At 44.9% G+C, this 13108-nt stretch overlaps 1 protein-coding gene across 7 annotated transcripts in view; it reads left to right on the forward strand.

Moving 5' to 3' along the window:
• The window catches only part of TRIM66 (tripartite motif containing 66), an 83530-nt gene that overhangs the window by 6436 nt on the left and 63986 nt on the right, over nucleotides 1-13108 (forward strand). For all 7 annotated transcript variants that reach the window (XM_077453657.1, XM_077453664.1, XM_077453659.1 and 4 more), the window contains exon 2: nucleotides 3579-3664. In XM_077453657.1, the coding sequence (XP_077309783.1) occupies nucleotides 3656-3664 (9 nt within the window). In that variant the 5' untranslated portion in view covers nucleotides 3579-3655. The remainder of the gene's footprint in view (nucleotides 1-3578; nucleotides 3665-13108) is intronic.

Genomic DNA, 13108 nt, shown 5'->3' on the forward strand with positions numbered 1-13108 from the left:
ATGTAGAGCGACAATTCTTATCTTCAGATCCTCAGAGAGTTCTTTGCCATGAGGTGCCATGTTGAGCTTCCAGTGACCAGTATGAGAGAGTGAGAGCGATAACACCAAATTTAACACACCTGCTCCCCATTCACACCTGAGACCTTGTAACACTAACGAGTCACATGACACCGGGGAGGAAAAATGGCTAATTGGGCCCAATTTGGAGATTTTCACTTAGGGGTGTACTGACTTTTGTTGCCAGCGGTTTAGACGTTATCTAAAGGTTTAGGAGTATAGACACCCTCCTAAACCTTGTGGACGGCCTTCCCAGAAGAGGTGAAGCTGTTATAGCTGCAAAGGGCCAACTCAATATTGAACCCTCCGGACTAAGACTGGGATGTCATTAAAGTCCATGTGTGTGTAAAGGCAGGCGTCCCAATACTTTTGGTAATATAGTCTATGTATATATAATATATGTATGTATTCCGCTCGGCCTGCCAAAGGATCTGTAATTCTGTTCAGCCAGTCTTGTGATTGTTATCAGCCGGAGCTCCTCCCCCTGCAGCTCTCAGTGACCCCTCCTCCGCTGAGCTCCTCCCTGGGTGGGCGGACATAACGTAGCGGACATGGTTATGATGGCGCACGCTCCGTGGCTGTCATGGTTCTCCTTACTTCACAGTTTGGTCATCAGCTGATCGGAGCCAATCAGGGGTCAGGACAATACTTCACTGGCCGCATGCTTGTTTCTGCTCAATGACCCGCCAGGTAGTGACAGAGCAGCAAAATGGCCCCGGGGCCCTTTCCTTCAAGGACAAGTCAGCAGAGACCATCCCCCGCATCTACCTGGGGGGTTCCTTTACCCTACTTGCCCACCATTCCCCCAGTGCCTGAAACATGTTGCGCTAGTAGAAGGCAAGAGAGAGAGAGAGAGAGGGCTGGTCCTGCTGAGGTCATAGTACAGACACGCCCAACGCCACCAATCTGGTGTGCCGGGGATTCTGGGTAATACAGACGACGCTGCTCCCAAAATACAGATCAGTGTGGAGGAGATTCTGTTCATCGAGGACAACCTACCGATCCGATAATGTTCTTACTACGACCGGCCTCCACTATTATTATTATTATTATTATTATTATTAATAATTATAACTACTACTCTTATAATTGTTACTACTTACATTTATTATTATTAAGAATAATAATAATAAATGCTGTTACTACTATTAAAAATGTATTATTAATAATAATGATAATAATAATAATAAGACCACTACAATAATTACTACTAATATAATTACTGCTGTTAATAATAATAATACATTTTAGTAGTAACAGAAGTTATTATAATAGTAGTAGTTATTGTAGTGGTCATAATTATTATTATTAGTAATAAATGCTTTTACTACTAATACAATTGTATTATTATTATTATTATTATTATTAATAATAGGACTTCAATAATAACTACAATTATAAATATTGCTGATAATAATAAAAATAAACTTGATTAGTGGTCACAGCAGTAATTATAATAGTAGTAATTATTGTAGTGGTCCTATTATTATTATTATTATTATTATTAATAATAATAATAATAATAATAACATTTTATTAGTAGTAACAACATTTATTATTAATAATAATAATTATGACCACTACAATAACTACTACTATTATAATTACTGCTGTTACTGCTATCATTTATTATTATTATTAACAGCAGTAATTCTATTAGTAGTAGTTATTGTAGTACTCATAATTATTATTATTAGTATTAAATGCTGTTACTACTGATAAAATGTTATTATTATTATTATTATTAATAATAGGACCACTACAATAATTACTACAATTATAATTATTGCTGTTAATAATAATAAAATGTGATTAGTGGTAACAGTAGTCATTATAATAGTAGTAATTATTGTAGTGGTCCCATTATTAATAATAATAACATTTTATCAGTAGTAACAGCATTTATTATTAATAATAATTATGAGTACTACAATAACTACTACTAATATAATTACTGCTGTTAATAATAATAATAAATGATAGTAGTAACAGCAGTAATTATAATAGTAGTTATTGTAGTGGTCATAATTATTATTATTAATAATAAATGTTGTTACTACTAATAAAATGTTATTATTAATAATAATAATAATAATAATAATAATAATAATAATAGGACCACTACAATAATTACTACTATTATAATTACTGCTGTGACCACTAATCACGTTTATTTTATTATTATCAGCAATAATTATAATTGTAGTTACTATTGAAGTCCTATTATTATTATTTTTATTATTATTATTAATAATAATAATAATAATAATACAATTGTATTAGTAGTAAAATAATTTATTATTAATAACAATTATGACCACTACAATAACTACTTCTATTATTATTAATAAATGCTGTTACTACTAATAAAATGTATTATTATTATTATTATTATTAATAATAATAATAATAGGACCACTACAATAATTACTACTATTATAATTACTGCTGTTACCACTAATCACATTTATTATTTTTATTATTATTAACAGCAATAATTATAATTGTAGTAATTATTGAAGTCCTATTATTAATAATACAATTTTATTAGTAGTAACAGCATTTATTATTATTATTATTATTATTATTATTATTATTATTATTAATAATAATAATAATAAATGTTAGTAGTAACAGCAGTAATTATAATAGTAGTTATTGTAGGGGTCATCATTATTATTAATTAATATTAATTAATAATAAATGCTTTTACTACTAATAAAATTGTATTATTATTATTATTAATAATAATATGACTTCAATAATTACTACAATTATAATTATTGCTGTTGATAATAATAATAAATGTGATTAGTGGTAACAGCAGTAATTATAATAGTATTAATAATTGTAGTGGTCCCATAATTATTAATAATACATTTTATTAGTAGTAACAGCATTGATTATTATTATTAATAATAGGCCGATTAATGACCCGATATCAGTCTCTCGCTGTCCCTGTACAGTAGGGCTGGAGTATGAGAGGACGCAGCAGTACAGAGAGCCAATCAGTTGCTCTGCAGGGTAGGAGGAGAGAGCAGAGTGACAGAGAGATGAGCTCATCGCTTCTTCTCCTTTCACTGTCCAGTCACGGGTTGGGGGCTCGTCCGGGATGACCTCACTCACTCTAAGGTGGCCACTAAGCTGGAGACATCTAGTAGAGGAAAAAAGCACTGCCGGTGAGATCTCTGGATTGAAGGTGAATATTGCAGCAAAGGACGGTTTTGGTATTTTTAGTGGCTATTCAGTTTTATTTTGTTGTTTTAAACTGTAATGTAAGGTGTGACCCTTCCTGTCCTGGTGACACCCTCACCCCCATTTCTGGTATGAGGGAGATTTTTTCCAAAGGGGGTCACAGCAGAATTCCAAAGTCCCCCCCCCCCCCCAAACCATCCAAATTCAATGACTGATTTAGTGAAGTAACTCTTATGATAGAAACACATGCTGGGACTTGTAGTTCTGCGTTTTGTGATAATCTTGTGAGTTCGGATCCCGTCTCTGACATTTGTGTCATTCTGCAGATCTGCTTCTTCATGTGACGCCTCTGAGGAACGCCGCCTGATCTCTCCGTCTAAAGGGCCTCATCGGTCATTTTAAGATGGCGAAGGTGAGTTACCAGATTGCTGCTCTGACCAATCTCTGACAATCAGGAGGAGGCGCACAGACCACACACAGAGATCAGGAAAGAGTCAGGAGGAGGGGGTACAGACCACACACAGAGATCAGGAAAGAGTCAGGAGGAGGAGGTGCACAAACCACACATAGAGATCAGGAAGGAGTCAGGAGGAGTTGCACAGACCACACACAGAGATCAGGAAAGAGTCAGGAGGAGGTGCACAGACCACACACAGAGATCAGGAAGGAGTCAGCAGGAGGGGGTACAGACCACACACAGAGATCAGGAAGGAGTCAGGAGGAGGTGGTGCACAGACCACACACAGAGATCAGGAAGGAGTCAGGAGGAGTTGCACAGACCACACACAGAGATCAGGAAGGAGTCAGGAGGAGGGGGTACAGACCACACACAGAGATCAGGAAGGAGTCAGGAGGAGGGGGTACAGACCACACACAGAGATCAGGAAGGAGTCAGGAGGAGGGGGTACAGACCACACACAGAGATCAGGAAGGAGTCAGGAGGAGGTGGTGCACAGACCACACACAGAGATCAGGAAGGAGTCAGGAGGAGGTGGTGCACAGACCACACACAGAGATCAGGAAGGAGTCAGGAGGAGTTGCACAGACCACACACAGAGATCAGGAAGGAGTCAGGAGGAGGGGGTACAGACCACACACAGAGATCAGGAAGGAGTCAGGAGGAGGGGGTACAGACCACACACAGAGATCAGGAAGGAGTCAGGAGGAGGTGGTGCACAGACCACACACAGAGATCAGGAAAGAGTCAGGAGGAGGTGGTGCACAAACCACACACAGAGATCAGGAAGGAGTCAGGAGGAGTTGCACAGACCACACACAGAGATCAGGAAGGAGTCAGGAGGAGGGGGTACAGACCACACACAGAGATCAGGAAGGAGTCAGGAGGAGGGGGTACAGACCACACACAGAGATCAGGAAGGAGTCAGGAGGAGGTGGTGCACAGACCACACACAGAGATCAGGAAGGAGTCAGGAGGAGGTGGTGCACAGACCACACACAGAGATCAGGAAAGAGTCAGGAGGAGGAGGTGCACAAACCACACACAGAGATCAGGAAGGAGTCAGGAGGAGTTGCACAGACCACACACAGAGATCAGGAAGGAGTCAGGAGGAGAGGGTACAGACCACACGCAGAGATCAAGAGGAGGTGCAGAGACCACATACAGAGATCAGGAAGGAGTCAGGAGGAGGAGCTGTCCCAGCACTGATATCCAGGGGCATTTATAACTGGTGGGATAGATCACATGACCTCATCACACTGCCAGCTTTCACTGCATTGGCTTTAAGTGGTCACATGACATCACTGCATAGACTCTTAGTGGTCACATGACATCACTGCATAGACTCTTAGTGGTCACATGACATCAGCCCACCACTCACTTTCAGTTAATTGGTTCTAAGAGATCACATGACATCAGAACACTCTCCCGCTTTCACTCCATTGGTTCTGAGTGATCACATGACTTTATAAATGTCTGCTATTTGCCGGTCGATCGTTAACCTGTTTTTTTTTTCAGTTTATAAACTTTTTCTCACCCCAAATTTGTCCAGAATTTTCTCCTCCCAATCGAAATATTTTCAGTGATGATTCTGTCATTTTGTTATTTCTTCACTTCCTGTCTCCGTGTTTCACTTCCGTCGTGTCATTTCCATACATTGTAATACAATCCGGCGCGGTTTAGTATCACGCGATAGATCGGTCGTTCCAGCGATCGTTGTGAATGAGCCCCATTCCTCTCTGCGCCCCTCCCCCACCGCTCGGTGACACACATCTGTTTTCTTTGTGAATTCTCTCATCTCTGACTCGGTAATTATCTTGTTTTGCTGCCAGTCGTGGAAAATTCTATTTTTAGCCTTGAAATTTACATTTTGAGGTTAATTACAATCTCCCCCTCCCCCGCTCTCTGCGCTCGTATCCGACAAGACTTCAATCTTACAATGTGTGACCGAGGAGGCGAGAGGAGATCCGAGAATATCACCCGTCCTCTTCTGCTGAATCCAGGAGAGAAAAAAATAACTTCCTTTTTATAAAAAGTGAAAAGATACAATAATTACAGTGCTTGGAAAAAGTATTCATACCCCTTGAAATTCCCCACATCTTGTCATGTTACAACCAAAATCGTAAACGTATTTTATTGGGATTTTATGTGATGGACCAACACAAAGTGTCACATAATTGTGAAGTGGAAGGAAAATTATAAATGATACAAATAAATATGTGAAAAGTGTGGGGGAGGGGCATTTGTATTCAGCCCCCTTTACTCCGATACCCCTAACTAAAATCTAGTGGAACCAATTGCCTTCAGAAGTCACCTAATTAGTAAATAGAGTCCACCTGTGTGTCATTTAATCTCAGTATAAATACAGCTGTTCTGTGAAGCCCTCAGAGGTTTGTTGGAGAACCTTAGTGAACAAACAGCATCATGAAGGCCAAGGAACACACCAGACAGGTCAGGGATGAAGTTGTGGAGAAGTATAAAGCAGGGTTGGGTTATAATAAAATCTCCCAAGCTTTGAACATCTCACGGAGCTCTGTTCAATCCATCATCGGAAAATGGAAAGAGTATGGGCACAACTGCAAACCTACCAAGACATGGCCGTCCACCTAAACTGACCGGGCCGGGCAAGGAGAGCATTCATCAGAGAAGAGCCAAGAGGTCCATGGTAACTCTGGAGGAGCTGCAGAGATCCACAGCTCAGGGGGGAGAATCTGTCCACAGGACAACTATTAGTCGTCTCTCCACAAATCTGCCCTTTATGGAAGAGTGACAAGAAGAAAGACATTGGGGAAAAAAAGTCATAAGAAGTCCTGTTTGTAGTTTGTGAGAAGCCATGTGGGGGAGGGGGCAGCAAACATGTGGAAGAAGGTGATCTGGTCAGAGGAGACCAAAATTCTACTTTATGGCCTAAAAGCAAAACGCTATGTGTGGGGAAAACTAACACCGCCCATCCCCCTGAACACACCATCCCCACTGTGAGACATGGTGGTGGCAGCATCATGTGGTGGGGATGGTTTTCTTCAGCAGGGACAGGGAAGCTGGTCAGAGTTGATGGGAAGATGGATGGAGACAAATACAGGACAATCTTAGAAGAAAACCTGTTGGAGTCGGCAAAAGACTTGAGACCGGGGCGGAGGTTCCCCTTCCAGCAGGACAACGGCCCGAAACATCCAGCCAGAGCTACAATGGAATGGTTTACATCAAAGCATATCCATGTGTTAGAATGGCCCAGTCACAGTCCAGACCTAAATCCCATTGAGAATCTGTGGCAAGACTTGAAAATTGCTGATCACAGACGCTCTCCATCCAATCTGACAGAGCTTGAGATATTTTACAAAGAAGAAGAATGGGCAGAAATGTCCTCTCTAGATGTGCAAAGCTGGTAGAGACACCCCCAAAAAGACTTGTAGAGAAAGGGGGTTCTACAAAGTATTGACTCCGGGGGGCGCCATACAAATTCCCCTCCCCCCACACTTTTCACATATTTATTTGTATCATTTATCATTTTCCGTCCACTTCACAATTATGTGACACTTTGTGTTGGTCCATCACATAAAATCCCAATAAAATACATTTATGGTTTTGGTTGTCACAAAATGTGGGGAATTTCAAGGGGTATGAATACTTTTTCAACACACTGTAGATCACTAAGTATAAGAAGCATTTTCTGTGTACCCCAATATCTATTTCTACTAGCATAGCTCTGACATATACCGCAGTGCTGTAACACTGAGCCAAAGTCACATCAGTCTCTGTACAGAGGAGCTTACACTCTAATGTCCCCTCCCCCCCACAGTCACATCAGTCTCTGTACAGAGGAGCTTACACTCTAATGTCCCCTCCCCCCCACAGTCACATCAGTCTCTGTACAGAGGAGCTTACACTCTAATGTCCCCTCCCCCCCACAGTCACATCAGTCTTTGTACAGAGGAGCTTACGCTCTAATGTCCCCTCCCCCACACAGTCACATCAGTCCCTGTACAGAGGAGCTTACACTCTAAATTCCCCCCCCCCCCACAGTCACATCAGTCTTTGTACAGAGGAGCTTACACTCTAATGTCCCCTCCCCCACACAGTCACATCAGTCCCTGTACAGAGGAGCTTACACTCTAATGTCCCCTCCCCCACACAGTCACATCAGTCCCTGTACAGAGGAGCTTACACTCTAATGTCCCCTCCCCCCCACAGTCACATCAGTCTTTGTACAGAGGAGCTTACACTCTAATGTCCCCTCCCCCACACAGTCACATCAGTCCCTGTACAGAGGAGTTTACGCTCTAATGTCCCCTCCCCCCACAGTCACATCAGTCTCTGTACAGAGGAGCTTACACTCTAATGTCCCCTCCCCCCACAGTCACATCAGTCTCTGTACAGAGGAGCTTACACTCTGTCCCCTCCCCCCCACAGTCACATCAGTCTCTGTACCAGAGGAGCTTACACTCTAATGTCCCCTCCCCCCACAGTCACATCAGTCTCTGTACAGAGGAGCTTACACTCTAATGTCCCCTCCCCCCACAGTCACATCAGTCCCTGTACAGAGGAGCTTACACTCTAATGTTCCCTCCCCCCCCCCACAGTCACATCAGTCTCTGTACAGAGGAGCTTACACTCTAATGTCCCCTCCCCCACAGTCACATCAGTCTCTGTACAGAGGAGCTTACACTCTAATGTCCCCTCCCCCCCACAGTCACATCAGTCTCTGTACAGAGGAGCTTACACTCTAATGTCCCCTCCCCCCCACAGTCACATCAGTCTCTGTACAGAGGAGCTTACACTCTAATGTCCCCTCCCCCCCACAGTCACATCAGTCTCTGTACAGAGGAGCTTACACTCTAATGTCCCCTCCCCCCCACAGTCACATCAGTCTTTGTACAGAGGAGCTTACGCTCTAATGTCCCCTCCCCCACACAGTCACATCAGTCCCTGTACAGAGGAGCTTACACTCTAAATTCCCCCCCCCCCCACAGTCACATCAGTCTTTGTACAGAGGAGCTTACACTCTAATGTCCCCTCCCCCACACAGTCACATCAGTCCCTGTACAGAGGAGCTTACACTCTAATGTCCCCTCCCCCACACAGTCACATCAGTCCCTGTACAGAGGAGCTTACACTCTAATGTCCCCTCCCCCCCACAGTCACATCAGTCTTTGTACAGAGGAGCTTACACTCTAATGTCCCCTCCCCCACACAGTCACATCAGTCCCTGTACAGAGGAGTTTACGCTCTAATGTCCCCTCCCCCCACAGTCACATCAGTCTCTGTACAGAGGAGCTTACACTCTAATGTCCCCTCCCCCCACAGTCACATCAGTCTCTGTACAGAGGAGCTTACACTCTAATGTCCCCTCCCCCCACAGTCACATCAGTCTCTGTACAGAGGAGCTTACACTCTAATGTCCCCTCCCCCACAGTCACATCTGTCTCTGTACAGAGGAGCTTACACTCTAATGTCCCCTCCCCCCACAGTCACATCAGTCTCTGTACAGAGGAGCTTACACTCTAATGGCCCCTCCCCCACAGTCACATCAGTCTCTGTACAGAGGAGCTTACACTCTAATGTCCCCTCCCCCACAGTCACATCTGTCTCTGTACAGAGGAGCTTACACTCTAATGTCCCCTCCCCCACAGTCACATTAGTCTCTGTACAGAGGATCTTACACTCTAATGTCCCCTCCCCCACAGTCACATCAGTCTCTGTACAGAGGAGCTTACACTCTAATGTCCCCTTCCCCACAGTCACATTAGTCTCTGTACAGAGGAGCTTACACTCTAATGTCCCCTCCCCCACAGTCACATTAGTCTCTGTACAGAGGATCTTACACTCTAATGTCCCCTCCCCCACAGTCACATCAGTCTCTGTACAGAGGAGCTTACACTCTAATGTCCCCTCCCCCACAGTCACACACTATTATTATTATTATACATTTATATAGCTCTGACATATACCGCAGTGCTGTACAGTGATCCCCGGGTCCGGTGAGTGTGTAGTTGGGATTCTCGTCTCTCTTGTAGAGGGTTCTTAGATCTGAGTTATTATCTTCATTAGCGGCTCGTGTGGCTCCCGGGGGCCCGGACACATTTCACCTCTATAATCGCTCTCTGGGGTCCTCACATAGTTGCCAAGAAGCGGAATCATTTCCAGGGACACTTCGCTTCTGCTGCTTTGTATCCAGGCTGGTTACACAGAATGCAGCCCCAGAGGAGTGTGTGCTGCACCCCCCGTGTACCGGAGGAGTACAAACACCGCAATACACACAACCTTCCTCCCGCTAATACATCCATAGACCGGGACTGAGGAGTCCGCGAGAGAGACCAATGAAGACCACCAATCCTATGATCGAGGAAATCCACAGAGTGGGAACAGCTAAAGAGTTTATTAGATATCACTCTGTCCCAGACACGCCTAAATTGGGGGGTTCACTAAATCCCCCCCACTATGTACAGTGCCTTGAAAAAGTATTCATACCCCTTGAAATTCCCCACATTTTGTTACAACCAAAACCATAAATATATTTTATTGGGATTTTATGTGATGAACACAAAGTGTCACATAATTGTGAAGTGGAAGGAAAATGATAAATGATACAAATAAATCTGTGAAAAGTGTGGGGGAGGGGCATTTGTATGGCGCCCCCCGGAGTCAATACTTTGTAGAACCCCCTTTCTCTACAAGTCTTTTTGGGGGTGTCTCTACCAGCTTTGCACATCTAGAGAGGACATTTCTGCCCATTCTTCTTCTTTGTAAAATATCTCAAGCTCTGTCAGATTGGATGGAGAGCGTCTGTGATCAGCAATTTTCAAGTCTGGCCACAGATTCTCAATGGGATTTAGGTCTGGACTGTGACTGGGCCATTCTAACACATGAATATGCTTTGATGTAAACCATTCCATTGTAGCTCTGGCTGGATGTTTCGGGCCGTTGTCCTGCTGGAAGGGGAACCTCCGCCCCGGGCTCAAGTCTTTTGCCGACTCTAACAGGTTTTCTTCTAAGATTGTCCTGTATTTGTCTCCATCCATCTTCCCATCAACTCTGACCAGCTTCCCTGTCCCTGCTGAAGAAAACCATCCCCACCACATGATGCTGCCACCACCATGTCTCACGGTGGGGATGGTGTGTTCGGGGGATGGGCAGTGTTAGTTTCCCCCACACATAGCGTTTTACTTTTAGGCCATAAAGTTGAATTTTGGTCTCCTCTGACCAGATCACCTTCTTCCACATGTTTGCTGCCCCCTCCCCCACATGGCTTCTCACAAACTACAAACAGGACTTCTTATGACTTTCTTTCTCCAATGTCTTTCTTCTTGTCACTCTTCCATAAAGGGCAGATTTGTGGAGAGACGACTAATAGTTGTCCTGTGGACAGATTCTCCCCCCTGAGCTGTGGATCTCTGCAGCTCCTCCAGAGTTACCATGGACCTCTTGGCTCTTCTCTGATGAATGCTCTCCTTGCCCGGCCCGGTCAGTTTAGGTGGACGGCCATGTCTTGGTAGGATTGCGGTTGTGCCCATACTCTTTCCATTTTCCGATGATGGATTGAACAGAGCTCCGTGAGATGGTCAAAGCTTGGGAGATTTTACTATAACCCAACCCTGCTTTATACTTCTCCACAACTTCATCCCTGACCTGTCTGGTGTGTTCCTTGGCCTTCATGATGCTGTTTGTTCACTAAGGTTCTCTAACAAACCTCTGAGGGCTTCACAGAACAGCTGTATTTATACTGAGATACAATGACACACAGGTGGACTCTATTTACTAATTAGGTGACTTCTGAAGGCAATTGGTTCCATTAGATTTTAGTTAGGGGTATCAGAGTAAAGGGGGCGCCATACAAATGCCCCTCCCCCCCCACACTTTTCACATATTTATTTGTATCATTTATCATTTTCCTTCCACTTCACAATTATGTGACACTTTGTGTTGGTCCATCACATAAAATCCCAATAAAATACATTTATGTTTTTGGTTGTAACATGAGAAAATGGAAAATGCTTTACGTTTCCTGAGCTATAAAGAGTATTCTGACTCCTCTCAACATCTCTGGACCTCCTCCTTCATTGTATCCCTATCACTCCTTTCCTTGCTTAAAAGCCCTATAACCTCTTCCCTCCCTGCATCCCCTGCACCCTCTCCCAACCTTCATCCCCTGCACCCTCTCCCAACCTTCATTCCCTGCACTGCCTTCCCTTCTACATCCCCTGCACTACCTTCCCTCCCTGCATCCCCTGCACCCTCTCCCAACATTTATTCCCTGCACTGCCTTCCCTTCTACATTCCCTGCACTGCATCCCCTGCACCCTCTCCCAACCTTCATTCCCTGCACTGCCTTCCCTTCTACATTCCCTGCACGGCATCCCCTGCACCCTCTCCCAACCTTCATTCCCTGCACTTCTTTCTCTTCTACATCCCCTGCACTGCCTTCTCTCCCTGCATCCCCTGCACACTCTCCCAACCTTTATTCCCTGCACTGCCTTCCCTTCTACATTCCCTGCACCCTCTCCCAACCTTTATTCCCTGCACTGCCTTCCCTCCCTGCATCCCCTGCACCCTCTCCCAACCTTTATTCCCTGCACTGCCTTCCCTTCTACATTCCCTGCACCCTCTCCCAACCTTTATTCCCTGCACTGCCTTCCCTCCCTGCATCCCCTGCACCCTCTCCCAACCTTCATTCTCTGCACTCCCTTCCCTTCTGCATCGCCTGAACTGCCTTCCCTCCCTGCATCCCCTGCACCCTCTCCCAACCTTCATTCCCTGCACTGCCTTCCCTTCTACATTCCCTGCACTGCCTTCCCTCCCTGCATCCCCTGCACCCTCTCCCAACCTTCATTCCCTGCACTGCCTTCCCTCCTCCATCCCCTGCACTGCCTTCCCTCCCTGCATCCCCTGCACCCTCTCCCAACCTTTATTCCCTGCACTGCCTTCCCTCCCTGCATCCCCTGCACCCTCTCCCAACCTTTATTCCCTGCACTGCCTTCCCTTCTACATTCCCTGCACCCTCTCCCAACCTTTATTCCCTGCACTGCCTTCCCTCCCTGCATCCCCTGCACCCTCTCCCAACCTTTATTCCCTGCACTGCCTTCCCTTCTACATTCCCTGCACCCTCTCCCAACCTTTATTCCCTGCACTGCCTTCCCTCCCTGCATCCCCTGCACCCTCTCCCAACCTTTATTCCCTGCACTGCCTTCCCTTCTACATTCCCTGCACCCTCTCCCAACCTTTATTCCCTGCACTGCCTTCCCTCCCTGCATCCCCTGCACCCTCTCCCAACCTTTATTCCCTGCACTGCCTTCCCTTCTACATTCCCTGCACCCTCTCCCAACCTTTATTCCCTGCACTGCCTTCCCTCCCTGCATCCCCTGCACCCTCTCCCAACCTTTATTCCCTGCACTGCCTTCCCTTCTA

The sequence above is a fragment of the Lithobates pipiens genome, unplaced genomic scaffold, assembly GCF_037356315.1.
Source record: "Lithobates pipiens isolate NorthernLeopardFrog02 unplaced genomic scaffold, aLitPip1_a1.2 Scaffold_24, whole genome shotgun sequence".
NCBI lineage: Eukaryota > Metazoa > Chordata > Amphibia > Anura > Ranidae > Lithobates > Lithobates pipiens.